General features: G+C 36.0%; 1 protein-coding gene across 2 annotated transcripts in view; it reads right to left on the bottom strand.

Annotated features, from left to right (window-relative positions):
* The window catches only part of MRPL13 (mitochondrial ribosomal protein L13), a gene marked incomplete at its 3' end in the record, with an annotated part of 29,260 nt that overhangs the window by 10,779 nt on the left and 2,325 nt on the right, over positions 1–16,156 (bottom strand). The window contains exons 3-6 of one of the 2 annotated variants that reach the window (XM_083854874.1): positions 14,780–14,873; positions 13,580–13,640; positions 3,949–4,035; positions 3,506–3,627 (exon numbers count right to left, since the gene is read on the bottom strand). In XM_083854874.1, the coding sequence (XP_083711000.1) occupies positions 3,506–3,627; positions 3,949–4,035; positions 13,580–13,640; positions 14,780–14,873 (364 nt within the window). Of the gene's footprint in view, positions 1–3,501; positions 3,628–3,948; positions 4,036–13,579; positions 13,641–14,779; positions 14,874–16,156 lie in introns of those variants that run through there. The other variant, XM_083854875.1, reaches the window with a different exon arrangement.

A 16,156-nucleotide genomic window follows, 5' to 3' on the forward strand; every position in this document is an offset into this window, starting at 1 on the left:
CATCTTTATTTCCAATTAAAGAGAAAAAGGGTATTTTGCTTCTCATATTAGTAACTTCTCACATAAATTCAGCTGTTTAAATGCATTCCCTATTATCTATCTTGCATCTTGTTTACATACAGCAAGGTACATTTCTTGAGTATAGGTTTTAATGTAACACCTCAAAGATTAATTTTCTACTTATAATTGTGTTTATCTGTATTTATAGCCTTACATACCTTTAATCAAGCTCTGCTTTTCATTTGATCTTCTCCCTTAAAGCATATAGGTATCTTAAAGGGCTAGTATCAACATTTTTTTTTTTCCCAGTAAAATGATGATGAATCACTGTCTCCCTCTAACACCTCCCTTTTCTAATCACTCTCAGAGATATTTCATTCCCTTTTAAACATCTACCCTTTGGTAAACAGGTTGGTCACCAGGCTCAAAACTTCATGGAAGATAAACAGTAATTAAGACCAAAAGTCACATAAGGCAGGAAGAATTATTAAAACCATCTGAAGAAAGAAAAGGTTTGTGTCCTTCATTTTCTGGTTTATTGTAAGGACTGCTCAGACTGTGTGGAAGCTATCTATGGGTTCTGCAGAAGCTCACAGATCTAAGTCCACAAAAAGGCTTTTTACATCCCAAATGCAGAATGCAGAGGACAAGAACAGGCTACTCTATTCTAGCACTGTGTTTTCTTACTCAGATTTCTAAGATCCTAGTAAAGAGTAATAAACAACAGCCCAAGGAAAAGCCAAGCAAGACTAATAAGATTAACAACCTATCCCCTGGGTTTTTTAAACACAGTTTATTAAAATATTAATCTACTATTAATCTATTGTACTATGTTTGTTTGTTCACTTTCCCCATATATAAAGAACCATAGAATAATTTGCATCTGAAAGGACTACACTCAAAGGTTGCTCAGGAACTGGGCAGAGAGTTCTGAGCGTCTCCATGGCTGGAGATTTCACAACCTCCCTGGGCAGCCTGTGAGCTGAAAAGAATGAAATGACAAGGAACTCAAACAGAAAGTCAGTTTGGTGTTCTGAAAGACACGTATATTTCTGCAATATTTGGATTTTTACAAAACAACTCATTATTTCATTATGTTTTCTCTTGTGAAATAATTTTCATGTCAGGTAGTTGTTTTTTTAGTACATCTCTAATTACCGGATTTATGCAACAGTATTTTAACCTAACTCCTCTTTGGTTTTTTGAACAAAACTGTCCATTTTTTGCTTATTTTTAAAAGAATATTTGTGCTATATGCTTCTAAAAAGAAGAATATCTAAATATTTGTATTTTTGTTCCTTCTCCAGTCTTTCACAGTAATACTGTAATAATGCAAACACTACTTCTTCCATGGGTTCACACCATGAAAAAGCTCTGAACACAGATTCTATTACTTCTGCATATTTATATACCCTTTCTTTTAATGTGTTTGGTGCAAAGCTGTCTATTCTCAGACACTCCAGTTGGCATTTTAATCAGAACAGTGACCACTATGGTTCATTTTAAGTCCCCTTTTACAGACCTCTGTATTTTACTTATCACATCAGAAAGTTATTTTACCAAATTTGCTCAATTCTTTGTCTTTTATTTCCCAACTAAGCCCTCCTCCCACTTGTCCCAAAATCGGAATGCCAGAGAATCAAAATACACTTTTTCCTTCAGACAGGAAAACCATTATTTTTCCCACTACTTCATACTGGAAACTCTTCCCAAGATCAAAACTGCTAAAACAGTGACCTGAAGGTTAAATTAAAACTCATCTGACACCAACAATGGTCTGGTTGCAGGCCAGGACAAGAACCAATGAACCCTGCAGTTATGAGAGATATGGAAAACAATCATCTTCATTCTGACCCCTCTGCTAGATATTACCAGTTCCTGAGAGCAGAAAAGTAGGTGGGACAAAAAACCAACACAGCACAGGTTAGGTACATCTCCAGGCCTTTAAATGTGGCTCTAGATGGAGTTGTTGGCTGAAGGGAACTTCTGCCCCAGTCTCTACAGTCAAGAGCATTAAAATTCTCCCAAACTCCCATTTGTTTTTCCCTACCCCACCGACAGCTCCACTTCTCACTAGCATTCTCTCATTCATTTTTGACCCAGTATTTTGTTCCTCTCAGGCCCACCTATTCTCTATTTTTCTCACCATAATATCCACTTGAGCTCCCCAGCCCTCCCACAGGTAAAGCACTATGTGATCCTCTGAGTTGAAAGCCTCCAAATGTGCTACAGGATTTCTAAGGCAGTTGCACTCCCCAACCCCCATAATTGGCAAGGAGTAAAAAGATTGTATACAGAGAGCAGTTACCAGCAATCAATCCAGATGAGACTGCAGAGGACAGAAATATATAAAAAGGGGGATGCTTATTTTCTCTGTGCTTTGAATTCCTCCAGAGGGAATGGTTCCAAGAAATTAGGGAAGGGAGTTGTAACTGCAGTGGTGTTCTTACCTGCAGATTTTCCCCATGGTTAATATGCTGACATAAAGATATTTAAAAACTTAGTTTGACAGCAATGACTAAGTTAGATGGCACCAAGTTTACCACACATACCTGCGAGTCAGAACAATTAAGCTGGTCCAGCCCTAAGGAGATGAACTCAACCAAGACTGTGATAATGTGCGGGAACAAAGAAATACATTTTTAAAGCTCTGTCAGCACAACACTATTCCCTTTGGCAATACAGATACTCCCAGTTAGTTAGCTAAAACGATGTGCCAGCTCCTCATTCAAGCTAAATTATTGTTGAGAACCTTTATCAGTTTTAATACTAAACACAGTTACAGAAGACTATAGCATCCCATACAACAGGACAGGCTTATCAGCTTTACTGTAATGTACTGCAGAATTCTGGTCCATGGTGCAGAATCTAAACTTCAAGGCTAATCCACTGAAATCTCACAAAAACCAGGAGGTCTCAGGAATTTCAGCACCATTCAGTAGTGAGGATAAAAGCAAATATAGCAATTTTTATCACTGACATAGGTTAGAAGAAGTCAAAACCACTCTCACTGTTTCAGCTCAGAAGAGGGCGTAAGGTATTTGCTGGATTCTGTTTCCTTTAACAGACACTGTAACACAGAGGGGACTCCATTACACAGAATGGATGTACAGACTTATTTTAGTATTAGCTAAGGTGAGGAGCCTTAGTACAAGTGATTTTTAGTAAGCTTTTGAAAGTTTACAAACCTGAGTGGCATTTCCTTTGGCTATAGCTAAGTCATACATTATAGAGCACATATAACTCAAATCAGGTAATGAAGGTTTTTACTCTCTTCATCTTGATGAAGCAGAGAGCTGAAAACATGATTTTAAGTAAAGCTTTTCTTATTAAAAAAAAAAAAAACCCAAACCCAAACTAGAAAATTTTAGCAACTATTGTTCTTTGTTTAAATGACCTCCTCTCTCTTAAAAAAAACACATAAAGAGAAGAATGACTACTTTTTTCTTACTAATAATGTGGGAGCCTAAATCGTGTCCTCTTAAAAAAAATCCAAGATACTTACGGAGTCCAAACCTTCGGAAAGGCAGCAATTTCTTCTGGTGTATATTCATCCAGCCTCTTGGGGACAGCACGTGGCTGAGGAATCTCTTGTAGAAGGTTCTTCTCTATATCTTCTGGAATAACCTGGGACAGGTAAGAATAGTCTTCAGTATCTAACTGTTTAACAAACAACACCCCTGCCCACAAAGCCAGACCAAAATTATTCAGTAACACTGCATTCTTCATGCCAAGTGTTTGACCTAAATACACCAATCTCATACATCTTGAATCTCACAGTTCTGTGAAATAATACGGAAAAAACCCAACTACATATAGATAGATGTTAAAAAAAGCAGTTTGATTTTTGTTTTAATTTACTTGCTTATGACATGAGTGCTAATGTTAACACTCCCTCTTCACCTCCATATAACACAAGGACGAAAAAGTAACTGCATGACTACTCACATCTTCAGGGAACAGGTGCAGCCTCTGCATCAGAGTTCTTCTCTGAAGGTTTTTTGGAAGCATTCTATAAACAGCCAGTTTAACAATCTGAGGAAAGGTGACATAGTAACAAATAATCAGGCAGGTTACTAATAACATGAAACAGGTCAACTGTGTTTCCCTTTGCTTACTCCCCTAATCATTGAAGCTCTTAGTCGTTTTTCAGGCCAAAGAATTCTGGCACCACATCCAGAAGGTGCTCTACACTAAAACTGAAAACATAGAAATAATAACTCCTCGTCCTATAAACACTTACTTTAAGAGCCATGTAGAAAATTTCAGCTTAGAAAGTTAAGAGCTATATTTAGTATTGAGGATGACTGCATATGCTCATTCAACTTCAAAGAATTGAGAAGCTTGCGGTAACTCTATATTGTATTGCAGATGTACATACACACATTGTTTAGGTAAAAGAAATGCTCTAACAAATTTCCCAAGTGCTCCCAGCAAGTAGTTTAACAGTGTAATTTGTTGTGTTTAAAACAGTTTTATAATGAATGCTTTGTACCTTAAGCAAAGCTGACAGACCAAAACACTGCATTATGAACTTACTATTTATATTTATAATATATCCCCTTTCTATTAGTTCCAGATGAACAATCTCACTTCTAAACATCAGGAAAAAATAGAATTTGTGTATCTACTCTAGGTGATGCTCATCGTAAAGTAAACAAATTTCAACAGGATTTTCTCTTGGACTCTAGTAAAGATGCCTTTCATTTAAATACAAACCACATTGTTATGGACTTCATCCAGAAGGGGAACATGTCTAAATGTAAAACAATGCACACAACTGTACAAGACAAAAAAGGTTTCATAAAGGACAGCAATGCACTTAGAGCTAGATCTACGTGCAATTTTGTAAGTAAAATGTTTGCTCCAGGACACCCGGATATAAACTGGCTCCAAATCAGAAACTACCCAGGCATGCTTAGGGCAACATCAAGCTCAAGCCAATAAACCTCACTGAAATGCAGGGCACTAAGCACAAACAAATCTCACAGGCACATGGATATTTTCCAAAGTGTATTGAGCAAAATGGCTTCTTTTTATAAAATTAACTGAAGGAATTCAATTGAAATTTTAGAGACAATCATCTAGTTCCCAGGTGGAACCAGGTTAAGATAAGATTTTCAGGTGTTCTGCAGCTAGTACCATAAATCTGTAGACAAATGCAATAAATCAAGATGATAGGAGAAATATATCAGGTCACAAAAATTAATATACAATTTTGATACTTTCTCTAATAAAAATTAATAAGCATGTATTAAAAACCAAAGATGAAAACTAATGCTTTTTAGAGATAAAACCTATTCATGCTTGTAGAGAAAACTATAATTTATTTAGGTCAGTACACTATGTGCTTTAACAAGGCCAAGGCAGAAACAAAAAATGAACCTTCACTGAATACTAAAAATCAAGTGAGATACCACAACAATAAAAGAAAATATAGAGATATCAACAGCAGCTCATATGAACAGCTCTTTTATCATTAACAATTTTAATTTCATGTGCTTATTTTCCTTTCTATCCAGCGTTTTCCCTTATTGCCAATGAAAGATCAAAATGCATCAGATCCAAATGAACAAATCCTGAGACTTGACAACACATTGACTGTGGGGACTTTTTTCTTATCTAAAATTTCCTTTTAACTTCAGATAGTGTTAGAACCAGTGTTGATTTCTTAGACTAATAAACTGTACATACACATGATCCAATGTATGACGTCTGACCTACAGATACACAGGGCTAGTTATTTAATGAAAAGAGACTTTAAAATACTTAAATGAACATTATATTAAGTATTTGATTTCTTCAAGCAACCAATGTTCATGTTTGATTTTTGATCTTCCTCTGCAGCATGTGGCAGAGACATCTGCTGAAACAAACCACTGAGGTAGAGCAGGTGGTCTATTTTGGTTGCAGACACTTGTGATTAGTGAATTTGTTCTGAATTTTTTATTTACATTACAAAAAGAACAGTTCCGTAGTAAAAAGGTGCCGGTTAAAACGAATCACTCTTGTAAAGAATGACTGATATATACACTACAGTTTTAACAATGAAGAAATACTCCCAATGTTGTGTACAGTCACTTCAGTACTGACAACCTCAGGTTCCAACAAACTACCATGAAAACAGGACTTGAACCATGATAATGGATAATGAATGACCATAGACAATTGTATATTCAATAACAATTTCTGCATGTAAGTATTCTAAGGGCAATAAGCATAATCCAAGACATGCTGTGGTACATCTACTATTCTTTGTGCTGTTTAAGAACTCATTTGCCTTTCCGTGTCCCCTCACACATGCAAGTTCAAAACCACAAAGTCTGGAACAGAAAAACTAGTTCACATGAAGCACAAGCCTTTTTTACTGCCAGGCAAACCACAGTACCATGGAATGGTTTGGTTGCAAGGGACCTTTTAAGGTCATCCCATCCGACTCCCTGCAATGAGCAGGGACAACTTCCACCAGACTAGGCTGGTCAAAGCCTCATCCAGACTGGCCTCAAACACTTCCAGGAATGGAGGGCATCCACAACTTCTCTGGGATGTCTGTTTCAGTCTCATCACCCTCACATAAAAAAATTATCTTTTATTTCCAATCTAAATCTCTTCAGTCTAAAAACATGACTCTTTGTCCTGTCACTACAGGCCTTGATGAAAGGTCTGTCCCCATTTTTTTTTAAGCCCTCTTTATATGAGGCCACAATACGCCATCCCCAGAGTCTCTTCCACTCTAGGCTGAGCAACTGCAACCTTTTCAATCTCTCCTCATAGGAGGGCTGTTCCATCCCTCTGATGATTTTTGTGGTCCTCCTCTGGACCTGCTCCAACACATCCATGCCTTCCTTGTGCTGGGGGCCCCAGATCTGCTCCAGGTGAGGCGTCACCAGAGTGGAGTAGAGGGGGAGAATCACCTCCCACACCCCACTGGCCACACTGCTTTGAAAGCAGCCCAGGATTCTGATTTACTGCAAGGTCATTAGTCCAACTACAGAACAGAAGGCTAAACAGGGAGCCAGGACACAGAAGGCAGTGATGGAAAAATTCCTTCATTGTAATTTCTGCCTTGAAGACTCTTCTACAAGCCAAAATAAATCCACATGAGCTACTGGAAAGATCAAGTTTACATCCAACTTCTTGCCCAGAATTCTGCCTACAGCCACAACTTCACTTTCACTGGTGGTGTCAAGTCAAAGAAGTCAATAAAGCACAGGCTTAAAGTGAAGCTGTACAGACTGCTTTTGCACCTTAAATAAGGTTGTGTAACAAAAAGGCAGATCCAACCAGCAATACCTGCAGGGTATTAAGTAAGGAAGGGCTCTTCTGTTACCTGATCATGCTCAATTTTTACTAAAAATAGACCAACATTAAATAAAAAAGGTACAAAATCGCAAATCTACTACGGAACTCACATGAAACCCAAACCCAGATTCAATGCTCCCTGAAAACACACATCACATGTTGCTTCTGTCAGGAATTAACAATAAATTCCCTTTTTTTACATGCCCGTAAGACACTTCTAATAAAAGACAAACCTTATTGCTTTCTCTGTCATTATGCTTACTTTGAGCTATTAAAATAGCAAGAGTTTAATTTTACATGAAATTTAAAAAAAGCTAGCGATTTCTGTGGGACTGGCAGGGAGGTCTACCCACTCACAGCTCTCACTGTAACTTTGATCTCATTTTGAAATTGATTAGCACAGCTTAACAGTTTATTCAGTTATTCATGGACTCACACTGCCTCCTCCCCCTGTCCTTTATCTTTAGTAGTAGCAATGTGTAAAATTCCATATCCTCATAAACACTTACTCCTAAAGACCATGAAACTTTCTCCATCAGGTAAAGACATCCACCATCACATGTACACAGCCAGCCCAGCATCAGTATTTGGGGACTTTCATGCTACTGGAATGCTGTTTGCCCCAGGTTTTTTTCAATTACAAAGTTCCCATTGCCTCTGACTGCAATTGTCATCTTGAATATTGCAATACCTTCTATTCAGCTTGGCTAATTTATACACTCACAGCACAGACATGCTCTTAGTAACACAGTTATATGACATTATTCTTTTAATTTACATTTTAAAGGGCTAATTAGAAGGAAAGGAATCTTAAGGCAGCTCTATTAAAACTCTTGCGCTTACAGTCCCTTACAACATGTTAATACATTTTATGAGTACAAATAAATTAAAAGATATTTATCTGAAACACTGTGAGGCTTAAACATTTCGGTTTTTGTGACAGGCTTTGGCTTATGCGCAAGATGTAGACTATGTCTGACAGAGACAAGTTCTGAGAAAGACCCTTTGCCAGACAAAACATACTTTAAAGACGGAAATCAACAGAGCAATACCACTCCTAGTACTGAGAAGCACAAAATAATTGGCTGAATTTCCCGAAGAAAGTCTACCCTAACAGCTGAATTAAGTCCAATAATCAACAGGAAGCAACTCTAGAACATGGGAAGGATACAGTGCTCCAGAGAAAACGAAGTGATTAATTACAAGACATACCAAAATAACCCTAGAAGAATTTCCATAGATAACAGCAGTTACTTGGAGGTACAGTTTGATACCACATCTTCCTTCTATTAGTCCATGGTTTTCTGTTCTGTATATAATATTATTATTTTCCCCACACATTATAAAATATAATTCTAAGAACTTTCTCCCTCTGACAGTTGTACAAGTAGTACAGCAAGAGTGAATGTACTCAACACTGCCATAAAAATCATTTGGTCAGACACAAATTAAACTTCTGTGCACATGGCAAGTCATTTGGCTTTCCACTTCTGCTTTCCACTTCACAAAAGTGTGGAAGTTTAATATTTTCTTTATTTTATTGAATATATTAATAATATTGATTTAATATTATTAATAATATTAATATTTTCTTTAAATTATTAACTTGACTCAAAAATAAGGATTAAGGTTTTTTACAATACAAGCATTTATTTTTGTGTGCTATGAATAAAATGACCAAGTCAGCTCTAAGACTTACTGTTTCAAGATAGTATGTTCTCCCCATGCAAAACTAGCTTTTGTGTCTTCAGTCTTTGTAGTTTTATTCTACTTAATTAAAAGTACAATTTAGAAGAAAATGCTACTACATCTAATATTTCAGTAACTGACTTCTAGTATGTCTGTATTATTCTATCAACTGTCCCTTCCTGATGCAAAGAAAATAGGTTATTTGTAAAAAAATACCAACAGCAAGATTTAACTGCTTTCTGCCTAGCTTTTCTTCAAAAGACCATTATTAGGCAGAGAGAATGGCAAGTCTATACATGCAAACAGTTGCTAAAGGGCATCCAAAAGGAGAACTTGAACATTTTAAACCCCTTCATATCAGTGCCAGCAGTTTAACAAACCAAAGCCCTGACAACCCCTAAAGGCTCCCTCCCAGCACATTTCCACAGTTACCCTGCTTCACTTAATAATCTTCCCTAGCAGGTAACATTCATTCTGAACAATTATTGCCCATTATTTCTCTGTCACAGGCAATACAGCCTCTGAATACTGCAAAGGTCAATCCTCTCACTGAGCATTTGGACTCAGCCAAATGTAATTTCTTCTTTTTCTTTTCTGGGGTCAAGTTTTTGATGCACCCAGAAAAAAAAAATCAGCTGAGTTTTGCCTACCTTCCAAATCACAAATCAAAAAAAAAAAAAAAAATTGATTGAAAACTTTGTCCTCACAGGATTACTATCTACTTCTACAGATCAGATCTGACAACATTATTAATATTTAATTTAAATGAAAAGTCAAAAATTTTTTCCAGGAAGTTTTTTCAAGTAATCTTTGCTTCCTTTCAAATCCAAGATTTAGAACTCCATCTTTAGTCTTTCTGTATCAAGCACGTCAAAGTCTAATTTTAAAAGTGCTGATCTCATGCCCATCAGTTTTCCAGCTAAATAAAACTTCTGCAAGCTTTATGAAAAAAAAAAGCCAAGAAAATCCCCAAACTCTCCTCATTCCAAACACCTACACCTCAGTCCAAAGGTTTACCCGTTCCCTTTATTTTCAAAAGATTGTCCTGGCAAAGAAGACACACCAAACCTTAGAGTCAGATTTTTTTTTTTTTTAGCAACCTCCAATGGAAATTAATGCTGCCTGCCCACTTATATCCTAAGAGATTATTGTTGCCATACAGAATATTAGTATTATATTAAGCTGAAGAACAAAGTGGCTGTATTGAACTACAGCAATGAAGTTTCATGATGCACCTAAAGAACACATTCAATACTTTTGCTTATGGGTGGTCCAAGAATTCACATTCAATCTAAGTCAAAAAAATGTGAACAAGCTGGGGTTTTTTCTTTAATAAACACTTCTTGAAACAGCCCAGCCAACTTCAATAGACGAGTTCTAGTCTCTGCTATTTTGCAGAAGAGCAGACAACTGAAAACACTAGAAACATTAAACAGATTCAGAGACACTCCCCTCCTCAAGCCTCTGAAATGAACTCACATGTATTTAAGGTTAAGAAGTGCTGGACTATGAATTTTCAGTATCTTTTTGTTAACACACTAATTTTCACCCTTGCACAAACCAAAATTTTTCTGAAGTGCTGAAAAATTTGGCAAAATGAACGAGGAATGTTAAGCTCTATATGAAACATCAACTACGCAGACTTCTTTTTGCATTCACTGCCCTGTGCTAACATGAAAGATACTTAGCAATGGAAAAAGAAAAAAGCAGTCTCTTTCTAATCTCAGGTACAAAATTAGACATCAGAGATCAGACACTAATGACTGGACAGGTGAGATTTTTTTATTCCTTTCAACAAAGGAGAGAAGTCATGGATTACAAACAGTTGCCATGGGAAGCTTTCAAGACCGGCCTGGATAAATCCCCAGCAGCCTTATCTGACCTAATAGTTGACACTGCTTAGAGAAGGAAGCTGGACTAGAGATTTCCTCAGGTTCTCTTCAATTTGTGGCCCTCTGAAAAAAAGGCACATGTAAACTGAAATTCAGCACAATCCCTCTGAAGCACTACCTACCACCTGCAAGGAATGCAGAGCTCCAAAATTAGTAAGATATATACAATGAGGTACAATTAAGTGGGAATATCACTTAACCTTGGTGGCACCTTAGGAAGGAGCTAGAAATAATCAGGGATGACACTACAATAACCTTGTCTAAATTCTGACAACTATATGGCTTTCAGCCTCCCATGTAAGCATAAACTATAGCATTTTGCATCAAATTGCTCATTATAATCCTCTTAACTAGCCACTAGCTGTGAATCAGGTTTTCCTAAAACACTCTATACACTAGAAACAAAACTAACAGAAAAATGTTTATCTTGGAGATTTGCAAATTTGAATTTAGATATATGTAAGTAGACTGCTAAGCATTCCTGCAGTCCTACTACACACTCAGGAAGTCTTATATCAACTGAAAATAGTCAAATCCATTGCAAAATCTGTACGTAGAACCATCCAAGTTTACAACAGCCTTTTCCTTGGAAGTAGTCTCTTCCATTAATTTACTGCCTTAATTTCTGTAACAGCACTATTTCCAAAAGCAATGATGACTCATCTAATGAAGCACTACCAGGATGAATTAGAAGGAGGCAGTAAGTCCAAGGGCAGAGAAACAGCAGCAGCCTCCAGCACAAAAGTAACACTACAAAATGAAGATCTGGATGCCACAGGAAGATACAGCCTGCTTCCTGCAATGTTCCTAATTCCACTGGTTTCACAGGAACTGAATTTAATGTGATTAAAAGAGAAAGGAAGTGAAATAAAGTGATTTATAAAAGTCTCCGTAAATAACTATGTGTCATTTAGATTATGATTTGAAGATCTGTACGTTACTTAGGCTGACATTGTTCTCTTTACAGTTCTATTTTTTCAGGTTTTAAAAGCTAGTTCTAAAAATAAAACCAGTTAATAAAGCATCATCAGAATTTCCATTTTTGTCATATCCCAACACACTTCACACCAATACAGTTCAACTAGTAAACAAATGTTTCTAGCCATAAAAACCCACTACAGCTACACATACACAATATATCCTGCCAAATTACCACCCACTACTACTAATTATGACAAAAACATGTCTGGGATATCTTTATGAGGGAGGCAACTGAATGCTTCATCTTCAATAGAATGACAGAGTTAATTGCTGAAGACTCTCCACCATTGTGCTAAAAAAATAGTGTCTGCTGCTAAATTAGACCAAGACTTGAGCCACATCACCATTTGCTGAGCCTTTGTCCAACATGCTTCAGTTTTTGGCAATGCATTTAATCCTCTTCTGTTTGCAGAGAAATTCATCTATGAGTCTGGCAATAAAAGAGCTATTTCAGAACAAATGCCAGAGAGTAATTTAGAGAACATCCAATTCCCCATGCCCTAAGTTGTGTTGCACTGCCTCCCAGTGCTCAGCATCTGCCTGAAGCTCAAATTAAGTATGCTGAAGAATCCATTTTAGCCATGGAACTATCAGTAATTCACAAGGGAATTACAACTGTCTTAGAGGCTGTTTGCAAAAGCATTTGTTTTGAAAAATTCTAGACAGACATTATATGGAAATCTAGGATTTAGTTTCATTTTATGTAAAGAAGTTGTGACAGTAAAAACAGAAAATAGGCAAATTCACATGGTAGAACACTTTTTCACTGAGTACTTGCATTTGTATAAAGCAGACTTGTGACAAACCAGAAATTCCAAATCATTGATAAAACCCATGAATTTTATAGTAGATAAAATTTCTCTAGGTAAAGGAAAGAAACACTTTTGTATTTTATATATAAAGTGACCCAAACAAAAGCATTTCAAAGTCAAAACTAAACATAAATACCTATTAATCTCTGTGGGTCTTGTATCATTCTCTGAAACATTAGTACTTAGAGAATTCAGTCCTCCAATGCTGTCCATTCAAACCTCTAACAGAAGCAACTTCATAACTGTGTAAGTCAAAATGTTCATATCTGGCTCCCTATTTTTTTAATCATGAACACTGCATTTAAGAATATACAATAGTCTAACACAGACAGTAAAGAGGCTTATTATCACCATTTCCATTCCATTATAATCACCATTTCCATTTCTTTCACAGACCATGAACACACAGCATTGCAGGAAAGATTAAAAAACAACATCATCACTTAAAACCTACTGTTGAATTTCACTGGGAAAAGGGGGCAGATGCACTTTCTAACTTCTTAAAGATTAGCATTATTCTTGCTGGCTCTTAAAAAAGCAGAAGGGTCATTAAGCTCAAGTACAGCTTAGCTCCCTCAAAATGGAGGCAGTTCACCAATGAGAAAGGTCAGACCCTTGAAACTAAAAGGAAGTAAATAAGTGTAAAATCAGTGAAGCAAACAAGCTTGATTTCCTCCTTTGGACAGCATGGAAGAATGACAAAAATACACAACTTACAATCTAACCCTGAAAACATTGTTTATAAAAATGGTGTCACAAGCCCAGCTTCTACTAACCACCAGTAGAATGTTTGTAATTTAACTTTAGATATATGAGGCAACTGATCCCATTTGTTTAGGGGAACTAATTAACTGGAAACCAACCCATTTCACAAATGAAAGAGAAGAAAGGAAAAACACTTACAGCAGTTGGATCCTTCAAATGGAGCTGAGTTGCTGTCACTTGTTTGAAACCACCAGGATAACTAGAAAAACAAAAATAAACATACAAGCTTATTCTACACACTCAAGCATGAGTTAACAAAAGTATCACTACATTTTGAACAATGGTGTAATGGTATTATAGGCCCTCAAAAAAATAAGTTGTTCTCATGAGCCAAGAAACTGTATTTTATTTATCCTGTCAACTATCTAATTTCAACACCATTTGTACTTATTTATTCACTTGATATGAAAAACCTTGTGCTTCACAAGCAGATGGCTATGTTTTCAAAATTGCTTATTAATACATCATAACAGCTATAGAATACAACAGAGATAAGATATGCAGAACTCTGAAATATTTCCAGATGATCAACACTCACAACCAATCTGTGGCTGACATAAGAAACATCCATTCTGAACTGTATTTATTATTTTCTTGCTATTCTAAATAAACCTTAGCAAGACTTGGCATAGCTACAGTAATAATGTTTTAATTCTACTGCAATGGATCCATCTTCCTAAAGCCTGTATGACACGTTGAAGCTGCATTAATTCAGATCCATGCATAAGCTCTAAATGAATGAGAGCATGGAGTAAGAAATTACAGGGTAAAGCTGGGTTTAATTTTGATTAAATCACATTATTAGGAATCAGCCTAAGTGAAATGAAAACAGGCCCAGCATCATGAAGACATATCCACTGAGCTGCATGGACTTAAGTATTAGTTTTAAGTGTACAATTCTTTTTATTTAATCAAAACCAACTTAGGTACTTAAACAAGTGTAGTGCCCATAGAAGTATCTTTTACTACAGAGTAAACAGAATAGTCCAGATGACTGGGTTCAGAGATTAACACAAGACACAACCTCATTTGCCATATCTGTTAACTTGTTCAATTGTCCTGACTACTTCTGAGTTAGATTATTTCCCTAGCAACATACACTAGGTATAAAAAAAAACCGAACAAAAGGAAAGAAAAGAAAAAGAAAGGAGGAAGAAGGTTTATACCAGTCTAAACAATGTAACACATTCAAACAAACAAAAAAAAACCCTCTTAAAAGTTAAGGCGGGAATTCCTTTTTAAAGCCATATGCTAAAAAAGACTTCAACTATTAAGAAAAAATGACATGAAATTTACCACCAGCTCATTACCACAAGCTTTATTTACTACACAGCTTACCCAGTATGTGAAGAATATACTTTCTGTTCCCATTTGTTACCAGAGAAAGCAATATGTCTTGTATTTATTATGACAACATGATCTCCACAGTCATCTGCAAGGTAGAAATAAGTGGAAAATAGTAAAGAAAACCACAGAGGGAATCAATCAAAATATCATCTATTATGTGTACAATACATACATAACAGCATATAAATACATCTTCCATAAAACTGAAATTTAAAGATGTGAGCTTTTTGAGTCGCACCATCCAAATCAGCACTCAAATACTAACCTTAATTACTATTTTTAATACTAACAGGTTAGAAGATCAGCAGGTAAAATACCATCATGTCAGATGACTAAACCATTGCAATTAATCAGCTAGGATTTAGAAATCTGGCTTACAGACAAATTTCTATTCTATTCAACGCATTATGCTGCATATGCACCTATATTAAAAAACAAAAACAAACAGAAAAAAAAAAGAGGTTAGTTCCAAATGATCCTAAATATTTTTTTTTTAATTTTGCTTTCTCATAAAACAGTATCTGTGTTTACTGAAGGACTGAACATTTTGGGTACGTAAAATACTTAGAAAGTTACACTCTCAGGCTAAATATATTAAACAAACAAAAACATTGCATTGAGGCAAGTGGCAGGGAGAAAAAAGCCTTAAAACACCACTCTCAACAGTTCTGTTGGGAAAAACCCCACATTTTCATCTATCAAACAGAAGTGAATGTTACAGCATATACACAGATGTTTAGAGTTGTATCAGCAATTTTAACATCAAAAGTTCTTTAAGTGCAAGGTTTATAATCTATCACCAACACCCTGCCAGAAACAGTTAGTTTATTAAGGTTTCTGTAGTAATAAAGTACTTACAAAACCTCTATTATCTCAAAAATATCACATAAATAGGAGAAAACATGTCATTTTTAGTTTCAGAAGTAATGATTTTGACCAGCTGTATAAACTATAACCACCCATTCAACTGAAGTGGAAATGATTTGTTGGAAGTTCAGTCTCATTTGCATCACCATATTAGTACACAAGTATTTGAAGAGGCTCACTCCATTAAAACATTTTTGAGTTGGTAACAAAGCAGCTATACAAAACAGGGCTTAAATTAACCATGCATTTTTATAAGAGCAAGTAATTGATCAAAGCAAGTTTCTCATCTTAAGCTTTTTATTATTTTTTAATCTTGTGTCTTTCAATGCTCCATTTTCAATCACAGCTGAAGTGGAAATGCAGTTTACACATCTTTGGTGCTGCAACTTTTCACTGATGACAGTTCAGTACTAAAAACACTGTGTGTCTTCATAAAAAATGAAGGAACTGACACTGGACTTTGTGACTTTTTGGTGTTTTGGTTGGGAAGATGACACATAA

This window comes from Zosterops lateralis (genome assembly GCF_965231275.1).
Source record: "Zosterops lateralis genome assembly, chromosome: 1".
Classification (NCBI taxonomy): domain Eukaryota; kingdom Metazoa; phylum Chordata; class Aves; order Passeriformes; family Zosteropidae; genus Zosterops; species Zosterops lateralis.